Source organism: Alosa sapidissima, chromosome 10, assembly GCF_018492685.1.
Source record: "Alosa sapidissima isolate fAloSap1 chromosome 10, fAloSap1.pri, whole genome shotgun sequence".
Lineage (NCBI taxonomy): Eukaryota > Metazoa > Chordata > Actinopteri > Clupeiformes > Clupeidae > Alosa > Alosa sapidissima.
In genome coordinates, this window is record NC_055966.1 from 8,772,644 (window position 1) to 8,792,209 (window position 19,566).

The following is a 19,566-nucleotide window of genomic DNA, read 5'->3' on the forward strand; positions in this document are numbered from 1 at the left end:
CGCTAGCGGCACCACAGATATGGCAGGAGAGAGAGAGAGTATGAGAGAGACAGAAAGAGTGAGAATGAGAGAGAGAGGGTGTGAGAGAGAGAGAGAGAGAGAGGGTGTGAGAGAGAGAGAGGGTGTGTGAGAGAGAGAGAGGGTGTGTGAGAGAGAGTGTGTGAGAGAGAGAGGATGTGTGAGAGAGAGAGAGTGAGTGAGAGAAAGGGTGAAAGAGAGAGAGTGGGAGGTAAAGAGAGATGGGGGGGGGGGGGCTCAGAGGAAGAAGGTGGAGGTGGTTGGGCACAGGGGGTCGGTGGGGGTGGAGAGGCCCTGTCCCTTCTGCACACTAGCAGATTGTTCTCCCCGTGGGCGGAGGGAGGGGGGAGGTCGCGTTGTTGTGCCACCTCAGCGGCAGAGGCTTTGCACTGGGCTTAGTCGTGGTCTCCACAACGATCAGATCTCAACCAGGTCAGGGTTTTGCGGTGACATGTGTGAATTAGTCACATTGTGAGGCAAAGAGGTGGCACTGTGACGGTAAGTGTCTATATGTGTGTGTGTGTGTGTGTGTGTGTGTGTGTGTGTGTGTGTGTGTGTGTGTGTGTGTGTGTGTGTGTGTGTGTGCTGGAAACGGAAGGAAGCAGACTGCATCAATGATTCAAGGCATCGTGAAGCCACAACCACAGAAAGCACTAAATAAAAACAGCACTCAAAACACCCTTGTTCACCTGATTGCGCTAGGCAAGCCCCTATACTTCTCTATTCTTGCAGAGAGGCCTGAACAGGATCAGATTCTTTTGCAGGTTCCCTGCTAAACGCAAAAACATTTTGAAAGGGAAGGAACCGTGGCCTTGACCAATGGATTGGTCACAAAGGTGGAGATCTTTTAAAACCTGCTGAGTCCAGCATTCCCCTGAGTCATGCGTTACAAAACGCTGGTTGTTCAAAAAGTGAGAAGCTTTAGGAGGCCTGCAAGACAGTGCAGGTGATACATGTGCCGTTAAAATGGAACCCTTGTTGGTCTTGGTCTTTGTCTTTGTCTTGTAGGCATTACCTAGCTTTTAGGACCCTTTTGAACCCTTTGCAACCATGATCTTTAAAAGGACACCAGGCAAGCCTGATGCTTTTTCTCTACGAAACTCCCCCTAGCGTCTGTATGTGTCGATACGTGTGCGAGCCCTCGCTCGGTCTGAAGCTCTTTTCCTTTTCTTTGCATCTTCTGTCAAGGGTTTTCGCTGCTTCTTCGCCGCCTCTGCCATTATACACACGTTTACAACAATCGCTAGCGTTTCGTTAGCCTGCCTCTGTGCTGTGGATGCAGGATGTAAACTGATCCTGCTTCTCGCGATGTCTGAGACTTTGTGAGACTGAAGGTCGGCGGGTAGGATACACTGAACTTGCAAGTGGGATATTCTTTCTACAGGCAGTAGGGGAGGACGAGAGAGTCTTCATTCGCCCTGTAATGAGTCATTTAACCATATACCGACTTACGAAGATGATTAATTAACACGAAAACATTGCCTGGTGTCCCTTTAAAGCATTGCTCAGCTGCTATTCTAAATCATATTAGAATGAAAACACAGCATGACTGCTTAATGGCTGATTCAGCTACTTTTTAATAGTAATCATTTGTATTTGCCTAGAACCTTTTCTCTCAAACCCAAGGTCGCTTAGTGCTCATGAAGCCCCTCTTCTCCTTCAGTTAATGGCGTGTGGACAAGCTGCTTCAGCGAGATTGTGGCGATTTACGAAAGCACCATAATCACGCTGAAGAAGGGTGTCTTGCCCGAAGCGTCCGTGGGGAGATTACAACAAGTTTTATAAAATAACTGTGAGTGCTGTCCTTTATTTTAAAAGTTGAGCGCGTTATTCCGGTTATTTATGTGGATGAGCTGACCTGGTAAACAGCAGAGTCCGAACATGTCCCTCCCTCGAGTGTGATGGCCGCTATGGCTCAGCATCCGGTCCTGTGGAGAGAATTAGAGAAGGAGAGGTCAGGCTTGGTCATAAGAGCTCTGTTCTAGAATCTTTGGTCATAAGGCACACACCTTCACACCACGGATCTCCTGGGACTTCAGAACACACTGGTTACCAGTAAGAAGCAGAGTTGGATTAAGAGACAGAGCAAATGCTTGGGACTCACAATCTGGTGTTAGTGTTAGTCTTATTCTTTCATCTGAGTGAGTGAGTGAGAGGGCTAACGCTGCAGCACTGTGACCTGTCTGAGCGCCCGGCTCCCACTCTCTCCCTTTCATCTGCCCTCCCACTCTTTCGTCTTCTTTCCGTCTATCTTTTTTCATCACTCTCTACTCTCTCTCTCTCCCTCCCTCCCTCCCTCCCGTGACGCTGGCAGGCTACTTGACTGGGCAGTGTGACCCAAATGAGGGGAGCCAGAGCGGCTGCTGTTACTCACACATGTGGGTTCACTTAAAGGTGCCCCCCCCCCCCCCCCAAACACAAACACACACACACACACACACACACACACACTACGAGCATTGAAGAACTCAAAACACTCCTGTGTACTCTCCAAAGCTCCGCAGAAGGAGAGTAGAAATAATCTGAAATAATAAGGCACATTTTTATTCTAACTCTAAACCAAACAAGGCGAAATTGCTGACTGTATTATTCTCACATTTGGACAGAGCTAAACCAGATGGCAGAAGGGGAAAACAAATAAGACAGAGGGTTTTTATATCCCCAAATTCCTGTTTAGAGAATGGTGTGTGTCTCTCTGCACTCCCCCTTTTAAATATCACCTAGAGTTTAAACCACTGGATTATCACCAGCCTTTAATTCCAGCTGCTTTCACTTGGATCTGGGGACCAACGTCATAAGAGTACAGTACCTAATTTTGCAGTCCTACAGCTATAATATAGCTAATTATACACCCAGTCTTCTTCTGTTTAACCTAAATATAAAATGTCAGCAGCTAAATCCTACCGAAAGCTCATGAACACATCCCTACTGGGTCACACAGTTTAGTTCACCTCGAACATTAAGTCTTGGAGAGAGTGTGAGTGAGAGTGTGTGTGTGTGTGTGTGTGTGTGTGTGTGAGTGAGTGTTACTTTCCTCCATCAACTCAACAAGCTCATACCCTGCATCAGTCGCTGGACAAAGAGGACCTTTGGCCATTGTGTGAGTCTAATAAACTGGATTCATTCTACCCAGCTGCCCAGTCCAACAGGAAGCCAGGCCAGCAGGGTCAGGAGTTCCAGGCTACCTGTAATTTGCTTTGCTTTTAGCTTCACACAGTCTTATGCCTTATTTTTGTTCCAGAAGAAAATAAGGCTTATTTAGTCTTGTGGTGGACCGCTTTAATCTACATCCAAACAAAACAGCTGATAAGGTGGACTTAATGTCTGCAAACTGCATGGATTGGATTTTTTGGATTTATGAATATGGGTTTAAAGAGATTCATAGTTATTACAGAAATCTCTTTCACAGACAGCGTTGGGGGGAGAGAAGGGTGAACACAAGCTGTAGTTTGGAAATAATTCACCCCCACTGGCATGTCGTGTAATATAAAGGCCAGAGACCATTCCAACCGAAAGAGCATTTCAACCCAAATGAAAATGCTTTTAATGTGAAATAAAAACAGACTGAGCAATAAAATGTCTTCTCTAACTGCTGTTAGGTTGTAAAATATGCTCAAAATGGTTGGCAATGACCTAAAAAGAAAACTCATTGTGACCATGGAATGGTATGGCATTGGGGGAGAAATGAAAAGCAGATATTGGGTTATTACTGAAATACAACCCATATGTAAGCCATTGCCTGCCTTTCCTTTCCTTAACTAATTAGACCTATAGTGTTTTAAAGGTTAGATTGTGAAACCCTATTAAATCATAGACGAACAAGCATAATCCTGAGAAACACAAACAACCAAACAAGACACTGTGTCACGCCAGAGGCAGCTTTGAGAGGCTTATTCATTGATCTCATTTACCGACTGGACTGGCCGCCAAAACCTGAGGTGGCAGAAAGCAGTTCTGTGAAAAACAAGGGAGGCCACCGTAAAACTTTACAAGCAACCCACTTTTTGCCTGCTTGCTGTTGACTTTGGGTTTTCTTTCCACTCAACATATTCTATTTTTTGTCGTGTTTCCTCTCCACTTGCTCCAAGCTAAAGTCAAACATGGCCCTTGCCGTGTTGTTAGAGGGAAAACCTTCTTGTAATGAATAGTGGAATTTCATTCTCACAGTTTTAATCAGAGTATTTTTCCCTCTCATTCTCAACATCTTATGTAGCCCCTTGTCTTAATGTTCAAAAAGAAACTTCAATTCAATGGCCAAACCACCAAACAACAGTCGACTTATATCTTTTTCAGACATGAGAGAACACTTGGAATTGGTTTCATTTGATTTCAGTTCACTTCACTGCTTATGATAAGTCGAGCCCCATCCTGTCAGTCCCCCTGGGCCACCCCCCCCCACCCCCCATGGGGCCTGTGGACTGGGATGGCCCCTACAGTACTTTGGAGCTCGGTAAACACACAGATGAAAAGAACATTCTTCCACTGTCCCTGTGTTCTCCATTAGGGCACAGATGAGAACTGACTGGACGGAGGTGGGTGATGTAACACTCCCAGTAAACAATGGGTCAGAACATTCCTTTACAAACAACAGACTGCAATTGTGATGGGTTGGGAAAAATAACAGAGTACTGTAAGCTAGTCAGCTAGCAAGCAATAGCTAATGCTAGTCAGCATTAGCGAATGAGTTGATTCCCACAGAGTCAAGAGGTAAGTAAGCAAGTGCTGAGAAATCAATGTAATTGGGGAGCAGAGAGAAGAGGAAGAAGGAAACAGTGAAGAGGTTGGGGGTGGGGTGGGGTGGGGGTGGGGGGGTTAAGGTGCAGGGAGATCCCTTGGCCCCGTTTCCCTCAGAGGCAAGAGACGCCACTGCTGTGGAGGAGATGGAGGAGGAGGTTTCACTTCCACTTAATTGCGTATCACTCGATCACTTTCACATGTTCCTTTCTCCTTAGCTCCCTTCTTTCCACTTCTCTTTTCTCTCTCTCTCTCTCTCTCTCTCTCTCTCTCTCTCTCTCTCTCTCGCTCTCTCTTGCTCTCTCTCTCTCTCTCTCTCTCTCTCTCTCTCCCTCTTTCTCACTTCATCAAACTCCCTTTCAAGTTTCTGGGGGAGAGCAGCCAAGGCCCACTGGAGTTTCCATTGCTCATGACTTCCCTTTCCAGCCAGTGTGAGCCTTAACCAGTACACCTCAGACCACAACCCTCCTCCTCCTCTTCCTCCTCCTCCTGCTGTTTGTCCTCCTCCCAGGCCTGAAACCAAGCGCCCTCGTAAACCTCACACCGTTAACTTTACAATCCAGCAGTGAAAGGCAAAACACATCAATAAATAAATAAATAAATATATAAATAAATAAATAAACAAGCTAAATAACACACATCTGTGCAAGGCATCAATCTCTAATTAAGTGATGTCTTTGGACCCCCCCCCCATTTAGGCTGTTTCTGTACTGCTCAGGGAACGCTCACTGGCCTGAGGTTGGTTGGTCCTTATAAAGTTGCTTGAAAGGTCCTTGTAAAGCTGCCTGTCACATCAGTTAGGATTTCCATAGTCTTCATCCGGAGTGAGAAGTGAAGACAAGAAAAAAGAAAAGAAAAGATGAGTTCCCAGCTCCAAAGCAGGACAGGCCTAGGAGCATTTCCCCCTGTTGTGTGCTAAGGAGCCCCTTTCTAAATTTACATTTTTGTCATCTTGATGCCAGACAAAAGGCTTGGCTGAAACCGAAACCCATTCCTGTCTAGCCATGACAGCAGTGCTGTGAATGATAGAGCTTTCAAACATCACATTTTAGCAGGGACTTTTTTCCAAGATGTCTTAAGTCATGTCTGAACAAAATGTAAGAGGGATAACAACTGACAAAATGTTTCTTATAGTTGTTGCAACTATGCAAACTGTTCAATGTCAATTCAAAGATAATATATTTGTGTGGGTTTGTTGTACAAAGTCGGTGTCAGCCTTTCAGCTTCAACAGCAGTCAGGACATGTGGTGCTAAAATCTACCATACCTTTTTCTTGAACCATGAATTCATAAATCCTCAATGTTTAACATGTAATATTATAGCCCAGCATGGCCAAATTCAGAATGTACCTTCCGTGTAAAGTTTCCAACCATTACAAGAGAGTCTGCTGAGGCATTTCCAAAAGATTTCCCTAGGAACCTGCCATGTTTTCATTCAGCCCAAGCAGGGGGGTATTTATAGCTGGGCCTTCCCTAATTATTGTCTAGACACAAACCTGCAAAAACAATGTGGGACTATTGCTTTGCACGAGCAGATGGAATCATATGAACCTGTGTCAACACTTATTATGTATGCATATATACTTTATTTTCGTTTTATTCTCTCGCGTGTCCACCGAAGGAACTGAATCCAACTCTGAATATGTCCACACGGCACAAAACACTCCTGGCGGAAATCTCAAAGGTCAGCCTCAGGGTGTGCCAACAAGTCACACTTACACCTCAGCCTGTTATCTCGGGCCCTCCGTTTCAACTGTGTATTTAGGCATATATAAAGGAGTGCTCGACAATGACTGTTTACAGTTTATTTCACATTATGACAAAACCACTGAAAGAAACATGATGACATGCCTGACAGGCAGTTCAATGGCATGAGATGTGGTTTCGCAGCCATTTTTGGATCCATGCAATTTTTAAGTCGCTGTTGCAGATGCTATACTAATGCTATGAGTTTGGAAAGCATGGAGAGGGAAAGTACCCCTGGTCATAATTTAAGGCCATATTCAGTTTGTAATAAGTAGTTGCAGCTGCCAACCTATCGTTATTGTCCACTGCAGAGAACATACAATGTGACTGCGTAGGTTCCATGACTTCACGATACAAATATTCCAGCCACACTTCACATGCACTCCCCAAATCAGTCACAAACAAGAGGAGATGAGCACATGCAATGACACAATGGCACAGGTAGACCCTCAAGGGGATCTGCTCACCCCCAAGCACAGGTCAGGGATATAGCATAACGTTAAAGATAGCGATGTGTGGGAGGGCAGTGCCCGTACCACATTCAGGTCCAAGTGCCCACGGGGACCTGAGTTCGAGTCCGACCCGGGTCATTTCCCGATCCCACCCCATCTCACTTCCACTTGCTTCCTGTCAACCTCTTCACTGTCCTATATAATAAAAGCAAAAAAGACCAAAAATGTATACTTGAAAAACCACTTGTGCCCTCAAAAGCAACAATTATACACACACACACACACACACACACACACACACACACACTGATGTTCTGAGGCTCTGGGACTGTGAGCAGGCATGTGGGAGTGACTGAGGATCTGTGACATTAGGCTACTTATTCCATTTGATCAGCCAAGATCTGGAGCAACGCGGAAGCCTGAGAGCCAGGCCCCGCCGCTCTCTCCCTCACTAGAGCTTTCGGCCAGACGGATTAGGCCCACTGCCTCCAGACAGGGGGAGCACAGCATATGAGGCATATTAATGTATGGAAGGTAGCGTAGAATTCAGTGCACATACATGTCCATCTCCATCTCCCTGACAGCTATTACCAAGGTCATATGAATAGCAGCCTACTCTGCCTAACCAGGAATAGCTATACTCCTGCTGATTCATGAAAAACCCAGGCTGGGCCTTGGCCTAGGGAATGAGCACTACATTGTCTGTGTTACATGCACTCATATGGAGATTCCTTTTCAGCAAAGAAAAAGGGCTATATTCCATTGTGGTTAAATGAATGCCCACATTCCCCCCAAAAACATACTGTAGGCTACACACATGTGTGTGGAGATCTGAATAGCACTATCGAGCCTGGGTGGGCTTCATCATCCAGCACACGCCAGCCTGCTGTTATTACAACCATTCTTCTCTTCCCTGTGGCTGCTATGCATAGAAATGCAATTTCAGCATTATGTATTCATGAAGCTCTCGTCTACCATCAACATAGTGGCACACATTTACACACATACTACTGACACACAAACACAGACAAATTCACATATACACACACAGCTTGCCACCCACAGTTACCGTGGCAACCCCAGATGTTTTGGTACATCCCTGAGGGCCCCTCCTGGCGAGCAGATCCAGAGGGTGTAGTTAGGGAGGGAGGGAGGTGACTGCTGCCGTCTTCCCCCCATGGCTGCCAAAAATAGCCGCAGAGCATCCGAAGAGGAGCAGTAACGACGGCCTAACACATTCTCTACCTGCCGAGGCTGACTGACCAACTTCACCAGGGAGCCTGTGCCAAAGAGATGTTTTCCCCTTTGTTTCATCGTGTGAGCTAACTGGTGATTAATCATGCCTGGATTTGCTTACGGTGGAAGCTGATTAATGTCTGAGAGGAAATGCAGAAGGAAACGCTTTGATTAGAACTCCCTGCCGCTACCACTTGGCCCAGTGACATTACAGAGCCATTGTAGGAGCGAAAGGGGCACTAAAAATATGCCCAGTTATCAAGAGCAGTGCACCAAGTTGAAATTCAGCACAACCTTTGCCCTCATTGCAAGCAAAGGCAATACACTTCCACAATTACTTTTAGGGGTTGAAATTATAGGCTACTACGGGTCATATAGGCTAAACTTCAGTAGACCTTCACTATACCTTGTTCAAAATACAGAGGCCCTTCAGTGGTGATGAAAGTAGCATCAGAGCCTACATTTGGTTTTCATTAGGCTTATGTTTGAGAGATTGAACTCAGAGGCTATAATTATAATGTTAGCTACCCACACCATATGTTGCTGCTGCCTGAGTCAGATGAATTGAAACCCTGGGAAAGCACTGTAGTAGGATAGCTTGTGTAGATGTTTAATCACTAAAAATGGACCAAATGATCAAAAGTTGTTGTGCATAATCACACTTGTCTGTCAGGTGTTTATCTTAGATAAGATGGTATTTATTAATGTACACTTTGTTATGAGGTGGTAATAACTAGAGATAGACCTACCTAACAAAAAGGGTGAGAAATCTTAGTTTCTTAAACTATGAGAACCTTGTGGTGTGCTGAAGGCAGCAGCCACAATGTAGCATACTTTTCAAGGAGGGAAGAAAATACATAGTTTAAATCTCAACATGCTATTTGCAAATGTGGCAGTAGGCTACACTATTCGAACAACTAGTTAGGCTACGTGAGATTTGTTTGGGACAGGCCTACAGTCAGTCTCACCAACAAAACTGTAGGCAGAGATAATAAGAAACACTCAACATTTCTCAGGGCGTGTAGCTCATCTCAAAACGATCACAGATGTTTCATGATAGAACAACTTACAGTAACTCTAAAATGCATACACTTTCAACAGTCTCATAACGACAGTCCTAAACTAAGACATGGAACGGTGCTATAATACTAGGTCTAAGGTCTACGTGAGGCTACCTACCTTCACATCAGGAATTTGCCTCACTTTAAACGTTGTCCTGGATCCCGTTAACATTTTCACATCAAGAAACGTATCTTTCTATATCCTTACAAAATCCAATGTGAACCCATGCGGTAGTCAAAGTCAATAACAGTGTAAAAGCGGTGCTTTGGTCCATTCCATGTTTCTCTGGAACTGTTACTTTTCTCTGCATTCAACCTGCATCATTGAGTGTAGAGGTGTTCTCTGTGGCTGAGTAACCCACTCTCGTTGAATTTTACTGGTCTTGAAGCGGAATCCATCCATACCTCCCTCCTCCGACCAGAGCTTGAATAAGTTCACCGTTAATTGTAGCAGTCTCGCTTTTAGAAACGTACCCTTCCTGAGAACACAGACGTAGATGACCGCCGACGCGGAATAAGAACGCTTTCCATTAGCTACATTTGTTTACCCCTCGCCATACTGGTAATGACACAGTGGAGCGCCACACAGTAACAAAAAAGACACCCAAGCGTCTCTATGCCTCTTAAAGGGGCAGGCAGTCTTAACTGAGAAACGAGGAAACTTGAGTTCAAGTGAGACTTCTGTGGCTTTCAAGATCCGTATCAATTCATAGACTATGTTAGATTAAGAATAGCATTGTTATATACGAAATAGAAGTATTGAAACTAGCTCATAGCAGTATATGATTATAAACGTTCCCCTTATGTGTAAAAAAGCAATCATTTTAGTATCTCAAGGTGCAGAAGCACTTAAGAGCAAAGGAGGGATGTTGGATGGATGCCCACTGAAATGGGACAATTTGAGACCCTGCCGTTTTACGACCTTTCACACATGGAGAAGATTTTAAAGTCCAATGGGCTCATTTGTCCCGCTGTTTACTTCAGTTAATGCCATTATATGGCCTGAAGGAAGTGAAATAAATCACACATTTGGAGGAATTTCCACATTTTCTATTTCATGTTGTTATAATAACACAGTTGGCTACTTCAACAGAATCCGACCACATATTTGTCTTCGCAACTTTTGCACAAATGGCCATCACCACTTACCTGTTTAGAAGTCTCTTCCTCAGACCGCACCTGTGAACTGTATCCACCTGTAAATCCACTCAATACCGTCTATCTGCAGCCTTGCCAGTGGTTTGAGCCACTCTACATAGCCTACTGAACATTGCAGTACCCAACTCACAATCTATGGTCAGTCTCTAATTACAGCACAATGCTCGTTTTTTATCAGAGAAACATTTCACAGGTGACCTGTCTAGCAAAGTGCAGGCAGTGTTTGTGGGCTCATTGCCTTTGAGAGCTGGCATGTAGTACATATGATATCACAGAGGTTTCATCTGGAAACGGATACCTGCCAAGCAAAAAGGAGAAATGAAAAGTGATCCGAAAGATATCAGTGCTCTACTTATTAATTTATAAGAGCCCCACTGTGAATTTATTGAAGTGAAAGGAGATCAAGTTGGGGTAAAGGGTTGCAGGAGATTGTGTTTTCTAGAATATCTAAATGACCCCCCCCCCCCCTTATTTTGCAGACAGAATAATTTACGCTTCAGAGTAATGCAGAAAGCAGCGGACACCAGCACAACTATTTGGATCATGCTCTGACTTTTGCTAGTGAATGTAAACCATCTGTGAATCCAGATGAGTCTGAACAGAATAGAGAGATGCAGAGCAGGGTGTACAGAGAAGAGTAAAGCACACATCTACAATACAACAGGATAATTAGGCTGTGATTAGTCTTCAACACTATCATGATCCATGCAAATTAATCTCATCTTTTTTTGTCTCCCGATAGTTGGTGGTACAGATATAGCCAGATAGATATAGACCAGGATTAGTTTACTGGCACTGCCGGGTGGAAAAGGTGAAATCCAAAAGGATGGTGTATTGTGGATCTCTGTGCATGTGTGCTTGCCTTTACAGGTCTCTGAATAATGCATAAGGTGAATGAGCATGACATAACTTACACCGCAAACAGATAAGGAATCTATTTCTGAAGTCATGACAACGCAAGATATTTGGTTTATATCCATAACTTTATAGGATCATTCCTGGCGCTGAGACACACTCCAACTAGACAGTCATTTTCTTACTCTCGGGCATTCAACAGAGGTGTATATGTAAACTGACATAGGCCTAATTGCCTACATACAGTATGATCCTGAAGACCTAAGTTTCTCTTCACATTAATTTAAAAGTGGTTTCTGATCAAAAAGAAAGCACGTTATAGACACATTCAAGAAAAAAAGCATGACCACAGGCACTGTAGTGTTTAAATACAATGAGAATTTTATTCAAACGGTGCAAATAAAAAAAAAAGAGAGAAAACAATAAAACTAAAAGATAATCAGATGTTCTTTCTATCTAGATTGCACTGTCACACAGCCTGGGCTTGCCTCTGCCAACATGGATGGGGCGGGAGAGAGCACGGATGGCGAAGAAGGAGCATGACCCCATCAAACTACGCATGATGCAACATATGGGGGACATACCCTTCTGCAACATGCCAAAGCTGCAGTTCCATGCAAACCAAAGCATCCCATGGAAGAATTTATGGATGACTGTCAGGAAAATAAAAAAGTACATACTTTATAAACCCGGGTCAGCTATACCTCAAACTTAGCAAAAAGAAAAGAATCCATGTTGGGAAATAAACTGCGACAAGCTGAGTGCCTCAGTCAGGTCCTGTAAATTCTTATTTATTTATTTATTTATTTATTTATTTATTTTAACTTGTTTTGTGTTGAGATTGCAATAAATGGGTGTGTATAGGGGTGTATGTGTAATATGTATATGCATGCAAGTGTGTGTGTGTGTGTGTGTGTGTGTGTGTGTGTGTGTGTGTGTGTGTGAGAGAGATATGAACATTAGTGAGGCCCGTCTGTCTGACCAGTAGCCATGTGTGAAAGAACATTCTGGTATTCCTAAAATTAAACAAGCAAAATCTTCCTGAAAAAAAAAAAACCTTCCTATAAATATATATTTCAAAACCACACCTTTTTTGTCAGGTCATTAATGAAAGTATTAGTTTGTTCACAAGAAACCTTTTTTGTGGTCAGCCTCAATAGTCAAACAGAAAGGAAAGAAAATTCATTCCAATGAATACTGTCTCCCATCACCATTTTGACTACTGCAGTTTGGTATCCGTTCAGTTTAGTGTCCAACAATATACATTCTTTTCTTTAAAAACACTGTAAAACGTTTGGTATGGTTTACAAAAATAACTTGGAACATATTTGTACAACCTTCCGTTGTCTTTTTTTTAATATAAAAACAAAAAAGTTTGCAGTCTTATTGAAGTTCAATGCACAATGTTTTCTTTTAGAGATCTTTCCATTCTTGGAATAAATGAAGCCACTAATGTAAGCGAAGGGAGAAATAAACACTCAAGTTAGTTGCCATCAAATTTTCAACTTTTCCTTTTTTCACTTTTTTTTTCTGAAGAAGTCCTCTTGATTGTGCCTTTAAGCTGCAATACTTTTTTGTGAGGGCAAAGTATGCCATTAGCACTTGCGCGCACGCAGCATACACACACACGCACTCACAATTTACATAGAGACATGTTCATACACAGATTCTCACTGAGAATCAGCAGGGAAGGAGAGAGCTGTAACAAAACTGTGCACACCACACAAAACCATCACCATGAGATCACTTCTAGATACATGTCTGGTAGTTCGAAAAAGGATTGGTCTTTATTTTCAACAGAAGACAGATACCCTTTATATACATTGCCTAAGCCCAAATACTCTCTAGATGAACTTTTTTTTAGACCTTTCCGATTCAATTAATAAATTGTTAGGTTAACTGGTGAAGTCTTATTGCCTATCCTTTCCATACTAAGGAAACTGATACAAGAGCGCCATCCACTGGGTATGGCAGTGACTGCATAAAAAAAAAAAAAAAAAAAATTAGCGAGGCAAATATGAGAGCATGGCAACAATTTTTTATACCCATCAGATGCAAGTCATTGTAAGTGTGAAAGACCAAATGAGAATAGTTGTGTAATTTCCACACTGCCAATTTTTCAAGGGTTAATGTCTCCATTTGAAGTGCTTACTTTACGATCAGTGTGTCTGTGTGGTGTTGTTGGTAGTGATATCAAAGGGACCACGTCCCAGGTTATTTCAATTCTGTCAGCAATATAATGGCAACAGTTAAATAATGCCAACCTACTCAAAGCTTTACGAGTATTATTGTTGTGCAAAATGAACCGCACCACATAGCTTTGCTGCCTGTGAGGGGACTGTTTTGGGGCCATTTCTTTTCTCCCCCCGTCCATCTTTGCCAGGTATTTCCGCCACCACGGCAGATCCTTAACGAGACCTTTGTCTATCAACCAACATGGCTGCAACTTCTAAACTCCAAAAAAAAAAAGGGACAGAGAAAGAGGAAAAAAATAACAGGCCTGAGAGAGGCCTCTGCCAAACACATGGCATTAAGCACTGTTTGAACACACACACACACACACACACACGCACACACACACAGACACACACACACGGTGTGATGGCCAGAAAAGCCATACTCCCAAAATGGCTTCCCACAGATTTTGGAATTTGAAATAAATAAAAACGGGGAAACATTAGGCTTTTATACAGAGAGACAGAAACCCGTAGAGCAGATGGGCCAAGAGAAAAAGGCAACTTGGAAACAACAAGAGATGAGAGAGCGATGCCATCATCCTCAGAGAACACTACGAGTTGCACTCGCGCCTATCTGTCAAGAGCAAGCAGGCCGCACCTCTAGACTGAGGAAGCAGACATCCCAGGTCCGAAATAACACACGGCATGCCCTAATCACACTGGAACATACACACAAGCACACACACGCACACACACACACAAACACACATAACGGTCGGGACCTAAGAAAAAAAGTGCTTCATTTTTGTGCAGAAAGCCGCCTAGTGACTCATCATGGTCACTCTCTCTACTTGGACATCACATCATGCCGTGACTTGAGCTTTTTTGAAGGTAGGGTATCGCAATGTTATGTGTTATATTTTTTTTTGCATGACAACTGGCATCAGTTTTCCTCTGGTTTAATTTTACCGCAATATTGCTTAGAATATATCTGATTAGCCAGGCTAGACCCTTAACTAGACCTAATATGACACTAATGACCTTTTGTTTGTGTATATATATATATATATATATATATATATATATATATATATATATATACACGCAGACCACAGAGTTAAGCTAATTACGCTGACTTGTACAAGAATTCGATATTGGCTATTTGTTTGAAAAAAGCTATACTGTACCATCAGAAACCAGAACATTGAAACACTCTTTAAATACACCAATATTGAAACGGAGAATGAATTTATCAGTTTCTTATCAGAAAAAAAAACAACACCAACAAACAAAAAAAAAAGTGCAGCAGCTGGCTGACCAGTAGCATCTACGTTTCTGCGAACACAGAAATTGTTGTCAAGAGTTTTATGCCACACTAAATATTCACCACCACATTTGTTCTGTGATTATTAAGTGTCACAGGCCGACAGCCATCTTGTGACTTCCTTTCTTCGATAGTTAGCAACACGAGTGCGGAGTTAGAAATGCCATCCGTCAGGGCATGTCAGAGATGTTGGTTTGTAGTGTACGTCATGTCATGGAGAAAAAGAGCGCGTTTTGTTTGATGGCTGCATTTGGTTTGAGGGCTGAAGCAGTTCAACGGGGCCATCAGGCTGAGATGACGGAACAGGAGAGCACCGTGCCAAACCCACGTTTAGCCAAACAGATATTTGCCGAGAGTGTGATGCTTTGCCAAACTTCATCTGACTGACAGAAATACCGAAACCATTGCTATTTGATTTCACTGGCACTTGCTTAGTATTTGCAACAAATATTTAGAAGACCGATTTCATTGTTGATGTTTTTTTTCCAATATTTTCTTTTCTCCACCCATAGAGGAACTATGAGATTCTTTGATTCATTGAAATAACTTCGCAAAACCAAAACCTCAGTCCAGTGGTACACAATCTACCCTTGGCTGACCTTTTTCTAATTGACCTACAGTGCCAAAGACTGTATGCTCGTTACAAAAAATAATAGATAAACAAGCAGTTCATGGTTGTGCTTCTCGTATGCCTGGGGTTGTGTATGTGTGAGTTGTACTATTTCATGAAACGCAATTAAGCATGTTGCACTTTCAAACAAATGATGTCGCCTGCGGTTTACATTCACTCCACTAGGGGGAGCCAAAACAGAGGGTGACCGTAACAACGCTGAGAGAAGACTACAGAGGGCCGTTTCTCTCCACCACATCTCAGGTCCTCCACAGACAGAGCCAAAGTCCCAGTCGAATCCTCTTCCCCATCGAAGCCAGTCACAGTTAAGACTTGCCACAATCTCCACAGTCTGCATGGAGAAGGAGGACTCATCGTTCCAGTTCAAAAGGCAATGTCTGTGACGTTTTTATTTTTTCCTTTTGAAGACAGAAGCCTCAGTTGCCCCCCAGGTAAGCAGGCAGGCAGGCAGGCAGGCAGGCAGGCAGGGCATGTAGACCGTGTGCCGCACTTCTTTCCTTAACCGCCCCCCCCAGAAGCTCAGAACCTGTGGATGGTTGGCTCCGTTTCCCTTCTCTTGAGCTCCTCCCGATAACAGTAGGAGCAATAGTTGCTCGTCTCGGGGTGTCCGTAGAAGTTGCAGCTGGGTGTCCGGCAGCGGGTGGACTGAAGGCTGGCCAGGCCGCCAGCGCTGCCCAGGGAGTAGTGCCGGACCGGAGGCGGACCGCTGCGACCGCTGTCCAGGCCCGAGCGCAGGTCCCGGTAGCCGTTGCTGTACCCACCGCCGCCCCCTACGGGCTCAGGGTCCAGCTCCGAAGGGTAGGTGGAGAAGCAGGGGTTGACCCTGGAGGGACTGGCCACTGCAGAAGGGGCAGGAGGAGGGTGGTACTGGGGGTGGGGCGGATCTTGAGCCACGGGGCAGTGGCGGGGGAGGGTGGCGTACGACGGGAACCCGATGTAGGAGGAAGAGGAGGGGCCAGGGGGACCACCGCCGGCTAGCTGTCGGCGAGTGTCCAAGTAGCCGTGCGTGTGCAGGGACTGTGACAGAGGGGCCGGAGGTGGCTGGGAGAGGGCGGCCGCGGGATGCTCCACCAACGTGGGCCGCGGGATGGGCACCACGCCCGAGTACAGGTTGGGGCTGAAGACGGACGGTTTGAAGTTGCTAAACGCGCTCGAGGTTCCATCCGTCTGCAGCTGCTCGTCCTTCGCACCTTCGTAGCCCACGCCGCCGCCGCTGCCGCCGCCACGGTATCCCAGATCCATTCCTCCGCCGCCTTCCTTGCGGGGCAGCGTGCCGTTGGGGGTGGTCAGCCCGGCGCCGCCTCTCCTCTCTGCCTCGCGCCGCTGCTCCTGCTCGGCCCTGAAGCGCTCCTCGGCGTCGGCCAGGTACCGCTGGATCATCTCCTCCTGGAAGGGCTGCCGGTTGCTCGTGGTCAGCTGCCCGGCGAAGATGTACTTGCGCTCGCCCTGCATGGCGGCCCGCAGGATGCCCAGGCTCACCTTCACGTCCGTGCTGTACTTGTACGGGTCCGACTCGCCCGGGCTGCCCCCGACGGGCCGTTCGATGCTGGAGGACGGAGACCCTTTCCCAGAATCCTCGGAGCTGTGCATAGAGGGGGAGCCGTCCTTGCTGCCCTTGCGGCCCCTGAGGGAGCCCTTCTTCTTGCCCTCCGTGCCCTCCCCTTTGCCCAGCGTCCCGCTGCCGGACCCTCCAGCGCCCCCTTTGCTCGTCATCAGGCCACCCACGTTCTTCTTCAGCTTACTGCCCAGGCTCTTGCCAAAGCTGCCCAGCTTGTTGGCCACCGAGTCCGCCCTCTTCTTGTCCCGGTCCTTCTCCTTGTCCTTGTCCTTCTCCTTGTCCTTGCGGCTCTTCTCCTTGGGGGCAGAGCTGTTGCTGGACGAGCTGGAGGAACTGGACGAGCCGCTGGGCTTGGACGAGGAGCTGCCCCCCGTGGTGGTGTTGGTGGTGGTGGTGCTGCTGTCGCCGTTGCCGTTGGAGCTGCTGCTCACCGACTCCTTGTCGGACTCGCCGGAGTCCGGGGGACTGCGTGCCTCCTCGCCGGCAGAGGCCGTCGGCGACTCCGGCTGGGCCAGCGGAGCCTGCTGTAAAGACACAGGCCCAAAAACACATCACTACCACTGTTATGAACAGAATAACAATAGCTAGAATACGACCTATAACTGCATAGCTGTTCTATTTATAGCTGTAGAAATAGTAGTACTTGTAGTAGTACTATTTCTGTTGTCTGCATGCAAAGATGCATCAGCAGGAATTAACTGTAGGATTAACGGTCATTCTGTACATTGCATAATATTAATCATGAGGAAAATCCATATACCATGTAACTATGGTCACTGTAGTACAGTAAATACATGCAGGATTATATTGTAAACTGCATCATGCATGCCAATGTATAGCTTGTTTTTTTCCATAATCTCTACATCGGACTGAGAGTATCCTGAAAAGAGGTTTCCCTCAACACCATTAACCGTAACCCCTGACCCCTCATCTAAAGCATGCGATCGTTAAGATGGCCTGTACCTCACAAGGCAGTGGTAGCCAGGTCACGGTCATGTAACTGTGCAGAAGGTGCAGCTTGGCTTCCAGAGAGAGGGTCACACTAGGGGAGAACACAGGAGAAACAGGTTCAATTATGTTGATATGATGTTCCACTGGAGACTGAAGGATTTGAAGATGCTCACCCATCCCTGTTCAACCATCAAGCCCAAACCAAAATAGGTTGGAGGATGTATGGTTTTGAGTACAAGAGCAACTACTACTGCCTGATCTCATTTCTCATGTCATTATTCTAAATACAATTATTCGTTGCATAGTTTTAAACTTTAAAATAACTGAGCGGTACTCAATGCTAAGATCTGACATTCCCATGAACCACCCTAATAATAAGGTTGGATATTGAGAAACTTAAGAATAGCGCCACTTTGCCATGTGCCTCGTTTCTTTTGCAGCTCTGTAATCAACAAACAAAGCCTGGTACAAAAGCCAAAGTTTAAAAATATCCTCTTGTTCTTCTCTGTGCTATTTCCAGACGGCTCCTTCCGCAGCAGGCTTTCACTGATAATCCTCCCTGACTGTCAAGGATCACTAATCTGGAGAGCAAGCTAATCATGGTTGGTTGGTGATAACCAGGTTTTGCAAGGGCCACCCCCTGCAGAGTGGACTGAGAACTTTAATGAATCAACATTCTTTTTAATGGATTTTCACTCGATTTACTTCCTTGGAGTAACTGGTAAACAGATAAACAAACAAACAAACAAACAAACAAACAAATATCCAAATAAAATCAATGCTCCCGAAACAGTTCTGGCCGGAGTCAACGTGCCGAAAGGGTAAACGATAAGGCAAGCCGAGTAAAACATATGAAGGATCACCACTATACCTGGCAAGCATGACGTTGTCACCGTCATCCTTCCCCCATTCCCAGTCCTTCCCAGGGTCCACGGCGAAGTGGAGCGGCAGCATCTTATGGTCTGAATCGGTCAGAGGAATCACCGCTACAAAGAGAACAAAAGAGGCAAAGCAGTTAAGGTGAGAAATCATGACTAACATTCCCCTCACTTCACCCTTCCTTTCCCACCTGGCTTCCTACAACAGGGAACTCTTGTTGGAGAAGAAAGAAGCTAGAACAACAAAATCTCTGAATAAGAGAGAGATCAACTGAACAGTACTATTCACACAACTTATGTATGAAACTTTTAACATCCCACAACAACATATTGGGGGGAAATGAACAAAAGGAAAACCAGCTGGAGTTCAAACCAGTCAAAGACAATAACTTGTAACGTGTAACAATCAAAAAATGTAATTCTATTTGTCTTGTTGTGTCTATTGATCAAACTAAGAACAGATGGCAATAGCAAGGGGCAAACATTCACAGAATCCAATCAAATCTTACAGCTGGGCTACACCGGGTGTGCAACTGACATGTTCCGCTCACGGAGTGTTTAAAATAGCTTTAGAAGACTAGCCTCAGTAAGGCAGAGACTTTCTAATGAGGAGACACAGCACTCAAAAAATGCTCCATAGAAATGCATGGGGCTAGTTTGTAACGCCAATATGGCAGTTGTCTACACATATCACACCCCTTCCACGGCAAAACGTTGACATGTGAATACATTGAGCCAATAATGTGGTGTGTTGTGAAGACATCGTGCCAATCATGTGTTGTGATCTC

The 19,566-nt window shown here is 45.1% G+C and overlaps 2 protein-coding genes across 3 annotated transcripts in view; both read right to left on the minus strand.

The window, feature by feature from the left end:
* Positions 1–9,853, minus strand: part of mtmr11 (myotubularin related protein 11) — a 32,274-nt gene extending 22,421 nt beyond the window's left edge. The window contains exons 1-2 of one of the 2 annotated variants that reach the window (XM_042107328.1): positions 9,365–9,853; positions 1,877–1,946 (exon numbers count right to left, since the gene is read on the minus strand). In XM_042107328.1, the coding sequence (XP_041963262.1) occupies positions 1,877–1,946; positions 9,365–9,418 (124 nt within the window). In that variant the 5' untranslated portion in view covers positions 9,419–9,853. Of the gene's footprint in view, positions 1–1,876; positions 1,947–2,027; positions 2,052–9,364 lie in introns of those variants that run through there. The other variant, XM_042107329.1, reaches the window with a different exon arrangement.
* Positions 9,854–11,617: 1,764 nt separating this feature from the next.
* otud7b (OTU deubiquitinase 7B) overlaps positions 11,618–19,566 on the minus strand; it is a 38,184-nt gene continuing 30,235 nt past the window's right edge. Inside the window, exons 10-12 of the mRNA XM_042106496.1 lie at positions 18,772–18,886; positions 17,913–17,991; positions 11,618–17,473 (exon numbers count right to left, since the gene is read on the minus strand). Coding sequence (XP_041962430.1) covers positions 15,911–17,473; positions 17,913–17,991; positions 18,772–18,886 — 1,757 coding nt within the window. The 3' untranslated portion in view covers positions 11,618–15,910. The remainder of the gene's footprint in view (positions 17,474–17,912; positions 17,992–18,771; positions 18,887–19,566) is intronic.